This window comes from Aotus nancymaae, unplaced genomic scaffold (assembly GCF_030222135.1).
Source record: "Aotus nancymaae isolate 86718 unplaced genomic scaffold, 86718_ANA_hifiasm-v0.15.2.pri h1tg000028l, whole genome shotgun sequence".
Taxonomy (NCBI): Eukaryota; Metazoa; Chordata; class Mammalia; order Primates; family Aotidae; genus Aotus; species Aotus nancymaae.
This window is the reverse complement of record NW_026988441.1, coordinates 18057715-18072808: the sequence shown is the minus strand read 5'-3', so window position 1 is coordinate 18072808 and position 15094 is coordinate 18057715. Positions and strand designations below refer to the sequence as shown.

The following is a 15094-nucleotide window of genomic DNA, read 5'->3' as shown; positions in this document are numbered from 1 at the left end:
GGCCTCAGCCCACCTGCACCCAGGTGAATAAACAGCCATGCTGCTCACACAAAGCCTGTTTTTGGGGGGTCTTTTCATTCAAAGCGCGTGTTTTAACATACACACACACACACACACACACATATATATGTATAACACACAAAGGGGATGAGACAGTCCCTGCTCCATCCCCCAACCTGCCAAATGATGAACTATCATAAACAGGGAAACTGAAAACAAGTCTGCACTTTTTTTTCTTTTCTCTTCTAGATTGTTTACTCCATCTGTCATTATTTTAAAATATGCTTGAGATGGATTTGTAGTATTAATAAGAGGAACATTGTTGCTGACATTTTACCTAAATGCACGTTAACTAACAGGTCTCTCCCCTCAATTATTCTCAGGTACAGTGTAAGGCTCTAAACTGGGTCAATCTTTAACATAATTCTTTGAATGACAAGTGATTACCTGCCATAAAAAGATTTCACAGGGACAATTATGTTTCTCGTTAGTATGAATTTTCAGATATTAAGATGTTTCTCTGGCCAAAAGATTTTCCTCAAGTTATATTCAAAAGGAAAGGTATGTTACTACTATGAGTTCACTAAAGATGAACACACTTGTAAAAGACCTTCCTATATCTTTTATTCTCTGGTATGAATCTTTCGATGGTGAGTGAATGATGAACTGTGGCTGAAGGTCTTTCCACATTCACTGCATTCAAAGGGTTTCTCTCCAGTGTGAGTTCGCATGTGCTGAGTTAAAGCAAAGTTGTTGCAAAAGGCTTTCTCACATTCTTTGCATTCAAAGGGTTTTTCTCCAGTGTGGATCCTATTATGCCGAACAAAATTTGCAGGTTGGGTAAAAGCCTTTCCACATTCTCTACAAACATAGGGCTTCTCTCCAGTGTGAATCCTCATGTGTCGAGTGAAGGAAGAGAGATAGTAAAAGGCTTTTGCACATTCTTTACACTCCAAGGGTTTTTGTCCACTGTGGGTCCTGTTATGTCGAATAAAAACAGAGTGGTGTGTAAAGGCCTTTCCACATTCACTGCACTCATAAGGCTTCTCACCGGTGTGAATCCTCATGTGCTGAATTAAGGAAGAGCTGTCACAAAAGGCCTTCCCACATTCTTTGCACTGAAAGGGCTTCTCTCCAGTATGGGTCCTCTTATGTCTGATGAAAGTAGAGCGATGAGTAAAGGCCTTTCCACACTCACTGCATTCATAGGGTTTCTCTCCAGTATGAATCCTCATGTGCTGAGTGAAGGATGAATTGAGGCAAAAGGCTTTTCCACATTCTTTACATAAAAATGGTTTTTCTCCTGTGTGGGTCATGCTGTGCTGGATAAATGTGGAGCGGTGTGTAAAGGCCTTTCCACATTCACTGCACTCATAGAGTTTCTTTCCAGTATGAATCCTCATGTGCTGAGCAAATGAAGAGCTGTAGTAAAAAGCTTTGCCACATTCTTTGCATAAAAAGGGCTTTTCTTGAGTGTGAGTCATATTATGCTGGATGAAAGAAGAGCGGTGGGTGAACGCTTTGCCACATTCTTTGCACTCATAGGGCTTATCTCCAGTGTGAATACGCTGGTGCTCTGTGAGGTGAAACCTGCGTTTGAAGGCTTTCCCACACTCAATACACTTATACGGTTTTTCCCCAGTATGAAGCCTCATATGACGAATGACATCGGCCATGTAACGACAGGCTTTCCCACACTCATTGCACTCATAGGGCTTTACTCCAGCATGAATCTGCTGATGCCGAACAAGGGCCCACTTCTTGCTAAACCCTTTCCCACATTCCGTGCATGTGTAAGTGTTATTCCTTGTACCAATCATGGGATCTTTTCCTGGTCCTTGAGTGTCATGTTCATGGAGAACATCTTGTGGAGTGACTTGTTCCTGTAAAACCCTTAAACCCAGACTATCAGCTGGCTCCAAATCATCATGTTTATAGCTCAACTTCCCAGGGCATATCTGTTTGTGGGTGTCTGTTCCTGGCCTCAAGTTCCCTTCCTGAATTTCTTTAAGCTTTTCCTCATCTCTAGCTTGCCCCAACCTGGAATTCCTTGAGGATCTCTGTGCCAGTAGTCCCTGGAAAGAGGATTCCTCAGAGAAGGCCAGCTGAGAAGCAGTAGGTTCTGTAGTCTTGGGTTTTGCTTTTTCACCTGAAGGAAATCCAATATTAAAGAATAAAAGAACATTAGTGATGTCAACATAGAACAAACAAAATCACCATTTTAGCAGAAGAATGAAGGTGAAAACTATCTCTGATACCTACTGCATTTTTTACATCTCTCAAAACCAGGCTTGCAATTTCTTTCCTAATTCTTGGACTCTTGACATCTTCAAAAGGAAACCCAGAAGGAAAAGCAAGGGCAGGGGACAGAGAATCTGCAATGGAGGCTGTTTCTCACTCTTTCAAATGAGGGAGAGTGGGCAGACTAATAATTACAATGTGTGTGATAAATGTGCTCTGACAGAGGCAGTATCGCGGCACTATGACAATGCAGGGAAGGTAAACTTAACATGGCCCAGATGAGAGGCAGAGAGGGATCAGTAGATCTCTTGGATCACAGCACCAAAAAAAGGTGCCATGTGAGCTTTCTTTAAAAAGGAGAGTAGGGCAGGGCATGGTGGCTCACGCCTGTAATCCCAGCACTTTGGGAGGCCAAGGTGGGTGGATCATGAGGTCAGGAGTTTGAGACTTGCCTGACCAACATGGTGAAACCCCGTCTCTACTAAAAAATACAAAAATTAGCTGGGTGTGGTGGCACACACCTGTAATCCCAGCTACTCAGGAGGCTGAGGGAGGAGAATTGCTTGAACCCAGGAGGCAGAGGTTGCAGTGAGCTGAGATAGTGCCACTGCACTCCAGCCTGCGACAGAGTGAGACTCTGTCTCAAAAAAAAACAACAACAAAGACAAATGGAGAGTAGGAGTTCCCAGACAGAGTAATTGGGAGGGAAACTTCGGCAGATGAAAACAGAACGTACAAGGGTTGAGAGTCTTGAGAGAATGCTGATTGCTGAGTAATGTGAATGGGATGAGACAATGATGGAGATGAAGATGGAAAGGCAGACAGAGGTGAAACAGATTCTCAGGATTCTCACTTGTGTAAAAGTGAGGAGGGTGGAGGGTGAGGAGGGTGGAGGGTGAGAAGCAGCTGGATGAACATAATGAGTTCACCGTGTCCGAATAAAGATTAAGCAAACATACAGAAAATAGGTAAGAACTACATGAAGAAAATTATAAAACTTAACACATTAAAGAAAATCTATATGAAAAGAGATTAATCAATATAAAGTTGTCAATTCTCCCTAAAGTCCCAATAGGGTTTTTCATAGATATTGATAAGCTGACTGTGGATGGAGATCAGTCAGCTGATATAGAGACCAGGATAACTCTGAAGAATAAAGCAGGGGAGTTACTCTATTAGGAATTAATATTATGATGAAATTATATGCATTCCGGCAGTGTGATTAGGCACAGATTTAAGACAAATGGTGAAAGGGAAAAATGAAATAGAGAACTCAGAAATGTATATATGTAACTTTGATATATGATAGAAGCAGCAGAGAAGGCCACTGGGAAAAGGAGAAGCCATTCAATAAATGGATCTAGAAAAATTATTTGCCAAAAAAAAAAAACCAAAAAAATAAAAAATAAAAAAATAAAAAAATAAAAGAAAAATTATTTGCCACATAAGAAAAAATGAAATAATATTCTTACCTCATACCACATACAGAATTACCTCCAGACTGATTAAGATTTAACTGTCAGAAGCCAAACATTAAAAACATTTAGTATAAAATAAAAATGAATATCTTTTGAGAAAGATTTCCCAAATAAGATATAAAGCATTAATAAATGAAAAGAATAGTTAATTTGACTATAGTAAATATGATAAAGAAAAAAGCAAACAAACAAAAATGGTAATATTAGTATCAGATAGCAAACTACAGGCCAAAGAAAATGAGACAAAGAGGGGCATCACAAGATGAAGAGAAGACCATGGCACCATGAAGACAAAATAATCCTAAATCTGTACATGCCAAACACCAGAGCCTCAAAATACATAATCCAAAAACTGAGCTGAAAGGAGAAATCAATGCACAATTATGGTTGGGAACTTCACTCTACCCAAAAATGAAAAATGAACATATTATGCACTGATATTTCGCAGAAGATATACATTGACCAATCAACATAAGAAGTGTTCAACTTTCTTGGTAATGGGGGAAAAACAAATTAGCACCATAATGAGACATGCCATTTTACACTCACTAGGCTGAAAAAACTAAAGAACCTAACAATATCAAGTATTAAAGATGATGTTGTTTTATGAAATTGTTCAGATAAGACGAGGGAAGTGAAATGTGTATAACCATTTTAGGAAACAACAGAGCATCATCTAGTAAAATTCTCCTTTCGCTTACCTTATAATCCAGAAATGCCAGTCCAAGGAACCTTACTAAGAGAAACTCCTACACATGAGCCTCAGGACACATATATATGAATTTATGGCAGCATTGTTTGTGAGAACAAAAAAGTATAAGCAAACATTTTCAAGCTCTCTCTGAAAACGGATAAATACGTTGTGTTATATTCACACAATTGACTATAGCAGGAAGAAAATGAGTGAACTATAGCTATATGCATCAGGAATGTTAGCAACTTACTGTTGAATAAAGAGTGAAACCTCAGAAGACAATATAAACCATAATACACTTCTTATAATGGTCAAAAAAAAGCAAAATATACACACGAAAATACTATGTAACAACCTTTTATTTTTTTTTTTGAGGTTTATCAGTTTTAAATGGCATTATAAAAAGATATGTAGATATGTTAAATTTATTTTTCTGACTTTTTTATTTGGATAAAATATAAAATTTACTATTTTAAGATGAAACAATCTTAAAAAGTAGCAGGAAGACAAAGCTAAGGGGGGCAAATATTTTAAATTTTTTAAATTACCGAAACTGACAAGCAAAAACAGACTATCTGAATAGCCTATATTTACGGAAAAAACCTGAATTTTCCTACGGAATAAGCAATGGAATAACAAATCTTAAATAAGTGGCTATGTATGCAAGGGAGGCAGCATAGGAAAGGGAAAGGAAAGAAACACATCAACAGATGTAGGAAGCAGGAAATGTCCTTGTACTTGGTGAAAGGTTTGTAGGTGTTCATTACAATCTTTTTAAAGGGGGATGAATGAATATATTAATAAAATCCAATGAAAGAAAATAAAAAACCAGGACATGCATTGACTAATGATGACAATGTGTCATAAATCACTATTTACAATTTTTCTAATTCTGCACACCTAGGGAAAATTATAAAAGTCAGAGTGGGGCTGGGAGTGGTGGCTCATGCCTGTAATCTCAGCACTTTGGAAGGCCAAGACCGGCAGATCACTGAAGGTTGGGAGATTGAGACAAGCCCGGCCAATACGGTGAAACCCTGTCTCTACTAAAAATATAAAAATCAGCCAGGCATGGTGGTGGGTGCCTGTAATCCGAGCTACTCGGGAGGCTGAGGCAGGAGAATCTCTTGAATCCGGGAGGCAGAGGTTGCAGCAGGCCAAGATCAAACTACTGCCCTCCAGCCTGGGCAACAGAGCAAGGTTCCATCTCAAAATTAAAAAAAAAAAAGAAGTCCTGCAGAGGATCATAGTTAACTTCATGGTTTCTGAAGACAAACACCTCAGTGTGAAATTCTACCAACACTCCACACTAGTTCTGTGGCCTTTATTGCCCTTTCTTTGAAAGGACTGTGGTAAGGATGAAGCAAAACTGCACCTATACAGTGCTTAGTAAGGCACCAGGAACCAAGTTGGCAAACAACGTATTAGCTATTGAGTCTATAGTATGAGACCTACCACACTTGTGTTGAAGTTGACAGTATAAACATAAATGATTACGCCCAGGGGAAGTGTAAAGAGAAAGGTCTGTGAGGTGCCTGTTGAAGCCAATGTTGAAGAAGTAATCAGAGTGAAAAGACAAGTGAAGGTCATCAGAAGAGGGAAAAGAAAACAAGTGGGCAAAATGCTATAAAAGATTAAGTATGATAATGTGGGAAGAGTTTCTGCTAAGTTGAGACACAGTAGAGCATCATGGTTAAGAGCTGGGTACAGAGCCAGAATACTTGGGTTCCAATTCCACTTCTGTCCAGGAGCAGTAGCTAACACCTGTAATCCCAGCAATTTGGGAGGCCGAAGTGGGTGGATCACTTGATGCCAGGAGTTCAAGACAAGACTAGCCAACATGGTAAAACCCCATCTCTACTAAAAATACAAATATTAGCAGGGCATGGTGGCATGCGCCTGTAATACCAGCTACCTGGGAGTCTGACGGAGGAGAATCGCTTAAAACTGGGAGGCGGAAGTTGCAGTGAGCCAAGATGGCACCACTGCACTCCAGCCTGGATGACACAGCAAGACTCTGTTTCAAAACAACAACAACAACAACAACAGAACAACAGATTCTACCTCTGCCAAGCTAGATGTTCTTGGCAAATTAGATTTTTGTTACCGACCGAAAGTTTGTGTTTCCTTAAAAGGGAGGGCTGTTATAAAAGTAATTAAGGTGCAGTGAGGTCATAAGGATAGGGCTGAGAACTGTCAGGATTGGCACCCTTGCAAAAGACACCAGAGAGCTTCCACTGCGTGTGAAGGCACGGAGGGAAGGCCATGTGAGCACAAAGTGAGAAGGCAGCCGTCTGCAGGCTGGGAAGACAGCCCTTACCAGAATCCAGCCATGCTGGTACCCTGACCTTGTTGCAGCCTCTAAACCTGACAGAAAATACATTTCTGCTGTATAAGCCATAAAGTCTATGTTTTTTATTACAGCAGCCAGAGCAGACTAACACACTTTTCTAAGATTCACTTTTCTCATCTGAAAGCCTGGGATACTCTCAGTTCCTGCCTACAAGTTGTTAGGAGAAAAAGCATGTAAAATGTTCATTTGTGGCCAGGTACAGTGGCTCACACCTGTAATTGCAGCACTTTGGGAGGCTGCGGTGGGCAGATCACTTGAGGCCAGGAGTCACCAGCCTGGCCAACATAGCAACACCCCTTCTCTACTAAAAACACAGATTCAGCCAGGTGAGGTGTTGTGTACCTGTAATCCCAGTTACTCAGGAGGCTGAGGCACGAAAATCACTTGAACCCAGGAAGTAGAGGCTGCAGTGAGCCGAGATTGTGCCACTGCATACTGGCCTGGGAGACAAAGTGAAACCTTATCTCAAAGAGTAAAGGGCAAGATAGCAACTGCTCAGGTGTATGTGGAACAATGAAGACTTTCATATGTGGCTGATAGAAACATGAAATGGTACAGTTACTCTGAAACTGGTGGTTTCGATTAAAGCTAATCATGTGCCCACACATGATCTGGCCAGTCCACTTGTATGTATATTCCCAACAGAAATATGGGTTTATATCCAAGAAAAAATACAATCAAGAATACTCACAAGAGTAGTCTTCATAATATTCCAAAAATGGAGACCAAGTCAACTATCCATCAATAGGAAAACAGGTATATGTAGTCTATTCATTCAATGATGGTAATAAACTAACTCCAATTATATGCAGCCACATGAATGAATCTGAGTCATAAAGATTATCAAAAGAACTCAGGGCAGAGTATGTACTAGGAGGTTCTATTTACATGCCTTAAAAACTAATGTATGGTGATAGAGTCTAAACACTGGCTACTTTTGTAGAAGAGGATATTGACAAAGAATGAGCACAAGGAGCCTGTTAAGTGGTGAAAACACTGTATTTCTTGACCTGTGAGGTGGTTTCTCTGATTTGCACATATATAAAATTTTATAGAAATGAACCTTTATGATTTGTACACTTATGTGTAAATTGCATCTCAGTACAAAAATAAGGGAAAAATAAATAAAGGAAGGTCTTGTGTAGATGTCTCTTCCAAGAATGAGAAGACTCCTCCAACAAGCTTGGTTGTTCAGGTGAAACAGAGTCAACAAGATTTAGATGCTGCTGGAGAGGTAAAAGCATTAAAAAAAAAAGTTTCCCCCAGGTATCAGAAACATCATCATTTATTTTAATGATGAGAGGGGATGAAAATATAGAAGAGGTAGGAAATAAATGAAGAAGCATGTTCCCTGATGCAGCAGAGAGATTCATGTATGGCTTCTCATGATCCCCAAGTCATGGTGTTCATACCCTTTTACAGTTCCCCCCATTTGACTGTTGGCAGGACCTCAATTTGCTTCTAAAGAATAGAATATGGCAAAGATGATGGAATGTACATGATAAAATAAACGTAATTTTATAAGACTGTAGCATCTGTCTTGCTGGAGTCTCACAGAGTAGCTTGATTTAAAGAAGTGAGCTGACTGTGATGATGAGCTATTAGCTGCCTATGACAGGCTTGAGAGGACCCAGCTAAGCTGTGCCTGGACTCCCAATCCACAGGTGGGAGATAATAAATGAGTGATGTTTTCAGCTAGTGTTTGTGGTAATATTGTTACATTTTAATAGCAGTTGATGGCTAGTACACCTGAGAAGGCAGAAGGTGTGATCTAGATTCTATTGGAGAAATTAGCCATGGCCAGGAAGAAAACTCTTCGACGAAGTGAGAAGGAAGCTGCAGGGATGAGTCAGATGCACATGAATCAGTAAATGTCAAAAAGCAAGAAAATCAAGGGTATAGCCTTTATTCATAAAGTAGGTCAGATGCTCTGACATCAGCGGCAAGGGGGGTGGTGATACATGGAACATGTAAGTGGATGCAGATATTATACACAGGGCTGACCAGAGGCACAGGACACATGTGGGGAAAACAGAGAGGAATCTGTTAGCATTACGCAGGCAAGAGATGATAATCACTTGGCCTAGAGTACTAATGCTGGAGCTGATGGAACTGGTGAAGGTGATGGATTCAGGAGACATGAGTGATGTAAAATGGTCAAGATTTAGGGATGGTTGGATATTGGGTATTAGGGAGATGGAGGTGTTGAGGGGTTGTCCATGTTTGTTTTTAGCTTTCTCCACTCACTGCAAGGGCCATTAGTTGAAAATGGGGAGATTATGCGATCCTTTTGAGGCATGATGAGTGTGAGGTGCTTCTAAGACATTCAAGTGAAGATGTGGAACTGGGGAGAGGAGTGAAAGCTGGCTGGCTGAGCAGGCAAGAAGGACGCTAGAGGGGCGAAAAGGCGAATCTGTAGTGTCACAAATCCACCTGCTTGATGGCTTTGGCTTCCCTTGGCAGCCCAGTTGTGGGACTGACAAAGGCAATTGTCACTTTGAGGTTTTATAAGACAGGAAGACCAGAAAACAACATGAATAGGGAGTGCTTCTGCGCATCTGATACACAAATGAAAGGATGGATGGATGGATCAATAAATGACAGGCTGGAGAAGGTGAAAAATGGTGGGATGCAGAGTGTAGTTTGAAACAGTAATCTGCAGGAAAAGAAAGGACTGTCTTCTGAGTGCAGAAGAACGTCTGAGCTACCACTATTCCTTATGACTAACACTACATGAATATTACTAACAGGTAACTTCCACTGAGCCACTCTGGGTCAGGCAGTGTACTAGGCAGTCTCCTGTTATGCAATCACATTCCTAAACAACCCAATCATGCAGAAACTATCATCACTACCTTTCAAATGTAGGCTAAGTTTATCAGATAAGTATGTGTTCACTATACCCATAGGCTCTTCTCCTTGGGCATAAAAAAGCTAAACCACATTTCCCAGCCTGATACAACATGTAGCCTAATACCCAGTTCTTGTCAATAAAATGTGAATGGAAGTGATGTGTGTGTGCAAGTGGAAATGACTACTGCCCTTCTCTCCCATTCCTCTTGGCTAGGCCAACCTTAAAGCTGCATACTGACAACAGAATGCTCCTGATTCCTAAATAAGTACAGGGTACAGAGCTTTCCTGCTGACCCACGCTGGACTATGGCATGGATGAAACAAAACAAAACAAAACAAAACTTAATCTTTCAGTCGCCAGGATTTTTGAGTTTATTTTTCAGAGAAGGTATTTAACTCAGTCTAACTTAAATACCAAAGGCACAGTGACATCACACAACTTCTCTAGAGTCATGAGGCTAGTGAGTGGCAAATCCTAAAAGCCTAGAGTCTGTCTCCTACCTAATATATTCCAACCTGAATAAAGGCAAACACTGTGTGATAGCAGTGGGAAGATGGTGGACCATGGGGTCAAGGGCTCCGTGACTGCCCAAGACCACAATAAAGCTGCCCATGGCATTACAGACACAGTGATGCCTAGATGGTCTGCAGGCTGCCCTGATACCCACTGCCAGACTGTCATTCACCAACCTGCACAGGTGCTTTGGGAGAGGCCTCTTTTCACCGTCCACGGTTCCTGCCCATGTTCCAGCAGGTAAATCAGTTCTGGTTTGGGAACAGGATGCCCTGTGCATGGAGAAATAAATGGAGTATAGTATATAGGTAAAGACAGAAAGTCTGAGATGTAAAGGAGTATATACCTTTAACATACTGCAGTGAAACCCCAGAAAGGGCCCTCCCATACCTCACCAAAAGTATTTTCTAATTAACCTAAGTCAGTAGGATTCAACCACCCTATGCATCAAAACTACCTAGCAACACCCAGTTCCAAAACAGAACAAATTAAACCAAATCTCTGAGCAGAAGGATTGAGTACTGGTAGTTTTTAAAGCTCCCCAGGTGATTTTGGTGCCCACGATGGTTGAAAAACACAGGACTAAATCGCCTGATGAATGGCATCTACTGATCGTCAGTTGTGTGTGGCAGGCCAGGGACCGAAGCTGAACGTGGAGGCCTGCTGCCCTGCAGGGGTACTGGCCAGGGCCCTAGACCAAGGAGAGAAAGCAGACAGAGAGAACGGGGTTGGCACTGACCAAACCAGGAACCAGCAGCACCTCAGGGCTTCTCGTTAGGTGAAGTAATAAATTATTTTCAGGGTGAAACTGGCATGAGGTGGTCTTCTTCCACATGCAGTCACACACATTTTGCCAACTGTGAAGGCTAAAAGACAGAAGCCTCTGGAGAGAAGTCAATGACTGAGGCGCCAGGACCCAGAAGCATCAACTGGAAAATCTTATCCTGGCATGCATCCAGCTGTCGCTTAGCAAATGTTCACCATAGGATTACACACACTAAAATGCCACATGCACACCCAGCAAACGTTCTCCCATTGGTGCTCAGCTGGGTAATGAGCAGTGTTAAAGGGGAATCAGGCCTGCCTTCACCTCTGTTAAGGAATCAAGCACCCTCCTCCCACAGGGACGCGGCTCGTGTTGGTCCCTCCTCCTGGAATGCTGTTCCCCATATATCTCCTTTTGACTGCTAATTACAGTTGTCATAAAAGAACACCGTGTTTACTTCATTAATGACTGACTCCCTGTGAGGACGCAGGGCTGGGAGAGCCCTGTCGAAGGTAACCATTTGAACACCTGGAAGAAGCCAGACCTTGGGCCTCCATTAATTCCTACTCAGACCAATTTCTGGGAAAACTGGCCATTAAAGGTTTAGGTGGGAGAGCATTTGGTATTTATTCATATGTTAAATATAACAAACACATGTGGAACACTTGCTATGTTTCCAGTTCTACTCTAAGCACTTTACAAATATTAGTTAACTTCCTGTGACAGGTTACTATAAAAATGGCAAAATCAGGCTGTGCACGGCGGCCTGTAATCCCAGCACTTTGGCAGACCGAGGTGGGTGGATCACAAGGTCAGGAGATTCAGATCATCCTGGCTAACAAGGTGAAACCCATCTCTACTAAAAATACAAAAAATTAGCAGGGTGTGGTGGCAAACGCCTGTAGTCCCAGCTACTCAGGAGGCTGAGGCAGGAGAATTGCTTGAATCTGGGAGGTGGAGGTTTCAGTGAGCTGAGATTGCACCACTGTACTCCAGCCTGAGTGACAGAGTGAGATTCTGTATCAAAAAAATAAAAAGGCAAAATCAAAATGATATTAGGTCCTAGCAAGTTCATGCTGCCTGCTCAAGGCTGGGAGTTTGAGGCTACTCTTTCTACTGAAGAAGAAATTAGCCAACAGCTACAGGAGTGTTAAAGACTCAGCTCTAAGCCAACACTCAACATTCAAGAGACAGGAAAGAGAAAAGAAAAAAAGAACAGCTTTCTTAGCATATATCCATGCCATTTGATAATGTGTCTAAGCTGCCTCTATATAATCATCTCCTGTAGCAGCAGAGGAGCAAGGCACAGGCCTTAGGAAATAAGGGTTAACTGTACAGGTGCCAGGGGCCAAATAAACCTTTCAGCTGAGACTGTGTTGCTTAGAAAGATAGCAGTAGCACTGATAACAAACACCTTCTCAGTGCCTGTGTTAATCACCCGCTGCTTGCAGAACCTTCCATTATTCAGAGGTCCTGCTCACTGGGCTGTGAGGACATCTGACTCAACCAAGCTGGGCCAATTACCTCTTATGGAAATCTGGGATAAGGATGTCAGACTGAGGCCAGCTGTGCTAGACACCGGGATAAAAGTGTTGAGGACTATGTTCCTTACATAATAATCTCTGATGGAGACACAGGGAAACCCAGCAAGAGGTCAGACCACAATGTGCTGAGGCTGCCGGGATCAGAGAAGGTTGGGTCCTGAGGCTTCTGGACTAGCCACGCCTAGAAAGGATGAATTCAAAGAGGATGTGGGTCCCCTACATGGGAGGGTAATGAGGTCTTACCCAGTGAGATCAGGAGCCTGCAGGTCTCCAGCATCACCTCCTGGTACAGGGTCCTCTGGGCCAGGTCCAGGTGCCCCCATTCCTCTCCAGTGAAGGTCACAACCACGTCTTCAAATGATATTAATGCCTGGGAAGCCAAACAGAGGTGACAGGTGGCTGTGGAGCTATTAGATGAAATTAGAGCCGATTTCTTTATCAGCAAAGGGTCCAGAGACCCTGAACCACTGAGCATCTCCTGAGAACGACTGAGCTCTGTGGAGGCAGATGGTGCCTTTAACAGAATATAAGGATGTGGGAGAGAAAAGCCTCCTGTGTTGGAAGCCACTGGAAAATGATACAAGACAATGATAATCTTTCTACTCAGCAATGCCAAAAATGCTGCTCCCGCCTCACCTCTTGCCCTCGAGGCTCTCATTCCCTCTCCTAGCTTTTGGTAGGGCCAGACTCCCCCTGGAGTGATCCCCTAAAACAATAGCAGGATCTGGGGAGTCCTTCCCCAAAAACGGCACCCACAGAGATGCTCTCCGAGCACTGAAGGATAGGACTCACGTCAGTCACAAGGGTACCCGCTCCAGTTCCCTCAATAAAGAAAATTATTGAGACTCCCATTTTAGACCCGAGGGAATAGAGGTCGAGGACAGCCAAGCGACAGCTCAAGGTTAGAGCCAGAAACAGGGACTTCTCCTTACAACCCCTGTCCGGGATTCAGGCCCTGGGTTGGAAGTGATTAGCCCTGCCCCCTCACCCCACCCTCTTTTGGGATCTCCAGATCCTAGGGCAACAGAACGGAGAAGCGGAGAGTCCCAGGATTCCCCCGTATTACAGCGGATGGGACGGGCGAGCGGTGACGCGCTCGCGCGGCCTTCAGAACCCTCCACTCACCAACGCCGGCGCCTCCATGGGCCCAGGGGGCGGAGTGAGGCCTTGAGAGGAGGCGAGGAAGCCGGTCCGCCAGCCGACCCCTGGCTCCGGCTCTGGGCTGCGAGGGACATCAGTCCCTGCCGCCGTGTAAAATGCGTACAAGGTTCGCGGCGCCGCCTCCGCGCGCCGTGGGGACACAGGGCTGGCACCAAGGTCCCAGGAAGCGTTTTGCAGACGCTTGTGGGGGTGGGATCGCGGCTGACATAAAAGTGTGGGAGTCCTATCCTTCTCACTGTCCGTCTCTACTCGGCCTGGATAAGTGGCCCCTATCCGGCGTTCTAGCCGGTGTAGCCTCAGTAACGACTGCAGCCATGACCGAAAAAGGTCTGAAACCTCGACGCCGGAAGTCCTGCCCACGCCGCTACGGGAAACGTCCCTCTGCGCCATTCGTCTGTGGCCTGGTGCCGGCTTCCGCCCCTTGTAGCACTGCCTTCTGGGTAATGTAGTTTGACGGAATCCGGGTGGTACCCGGAGCGCACTTTATGTTCTCGGTGAACCTGCTACCCAAGGTTCCCAAGAGAGGGAGTGGCTTAGCTTCCTCTTAAAGGAGAGGCACACAGATTTCCGTGGAAATGACCTGAGGCAATCACCCACTCTCAAAGGTCTCTACCAAGTGACCCACACCTTGACTTTCCTCCCTCTGTACCCCTGCGCCAGCACTTCATCTCTCTGAGCCTTGAGATGGAGATTCCTAAGAAAGGTGATGGTAATTATTTAATATAATATTAAAATTTCCCCTATCAGTAATTTTCAGATGACATCAGCATTACCTGGGAATTTGTAACAAATGCAAGTTCTCAGTCCCCACTCCAGATCCCACTGAGGCAGGAGCAGGTACTCTGGGGGTGGGGCCCTGCATTCTGCTTAAGATGTCTAGGAAAAGCGGATGCTCCAAACATTTGAGAACCGGACTCTTTAAATTTCAGTAAATAAATGAGACAAAGTCACTTGTTTGGCGGGAAGTAACTAAGAACTGCTTAGCACTGGGCCTGGAACATACCGACAAGAACATAAAAGCTATTGCTGTTATTATTAATATTCTGTATTATTGGCAACATCATCACACTGCTGGGGGAGGGACTGAGATACTTCTTTGCAGACTCTGATACTTGTCAAAACATAAAATATGTTGACTGATTCAATAGGAGCCTCAGAATAGTGTTTAAATTTTTACATAATACTTTGCCCCATTTGGTGTTGCCACGGCAATGTAAACTGACATGGCACACTGGTGGGTGTGTCTTATGGAAAGCTGCTTCCACTTCATCCCTGTTTTAGCTAGTCCTCAATTTGGTCTAATGTCTGACCCTACCTCTGGAGTTGAGTCTCGCCTCCTACCTCAAAACCATAAAAGCATTATGAGGAAATTGTCAGGCCCAAGGGTGAGGTGAAGAATTCTTAGACATGATACCAAAGCACAAAGGGGACAAAAACCTGATCAATTTAAAAAACATTTGCTCTGGATATATATAAAATGAAATATTATT

The 15094-nt window shown here is 43.3% G+C and overlaps 1 protein-coding gene across 2 annotated transcripts; it reads right to left on the bottom strand.

Annotated features, from left to right (window-relative positions):
- Nucleotides 1-607: 607 nt before the first annotated feature.
- On the bottom strand, nucleotides 608-13937 carry ZNF599 (zinc finger protein 599). 2 transcript variants are annotated; one of them, XM_012438391.2, is made up of 4 exons: nucleotides 13569-13937; nucleotides 12687-12813; nucleotides 10310-10405; nucleotides 608-2149 (listed from the first exon to the last, which is right to left on the bottom strand). In XM_012438391.2, the coding sequence occupies exons 1-4, from the start codon at nucleotides 13584-13586 to the stop codon at nucleotides 624-626; spliced, it is 1767 nt and encodes a 588-aa protein (XP_012293814.2). In that variant the 5' UTR covers nucleotides 13587-13937; the 3' UTR covers nucleotides 608-623. The 2 variants fall into 2 exon arrangements, with proteins under 2 accessions (XP_012293814.2, XP_012293798.2); XM_012438375.2 differs by lacking the exon at nucleotides 13569-13937 and having other exon boundaries at nucleotides 12687-13178.
- Nucleotides 13938-15094: the final 1157 nt, after the last annotated feature.

What these genes read in the sequence shown, in the direction of transcription:
- ZNF599 (XM_012438375.2), bottom strand. Translation starts at nt 13,101, where the DNA reads ATGAGAGCCTCGAGGGCAAGAGGTGAGGCGGGAGCAGCATTTTTGGCA. An exon ending in CAGGCTCCTGATCTCACTGG is followed by an intron (nt 10,406 to 12,686) that starts GTAAGACCTCAT and finishes CTCCATGCACAG; the next exon opens with GGCATCCTGTTCCCAAACCA. An exon ending in CTCCCAAAGCACCTGTGCAG is followed by an intron (nt 2,150 to 10,309) that starts GTTGGTGAATGA and finishes GATTTCCTTCAG; the next exon opens with GTGAAAAAGCAAAACCCAAG.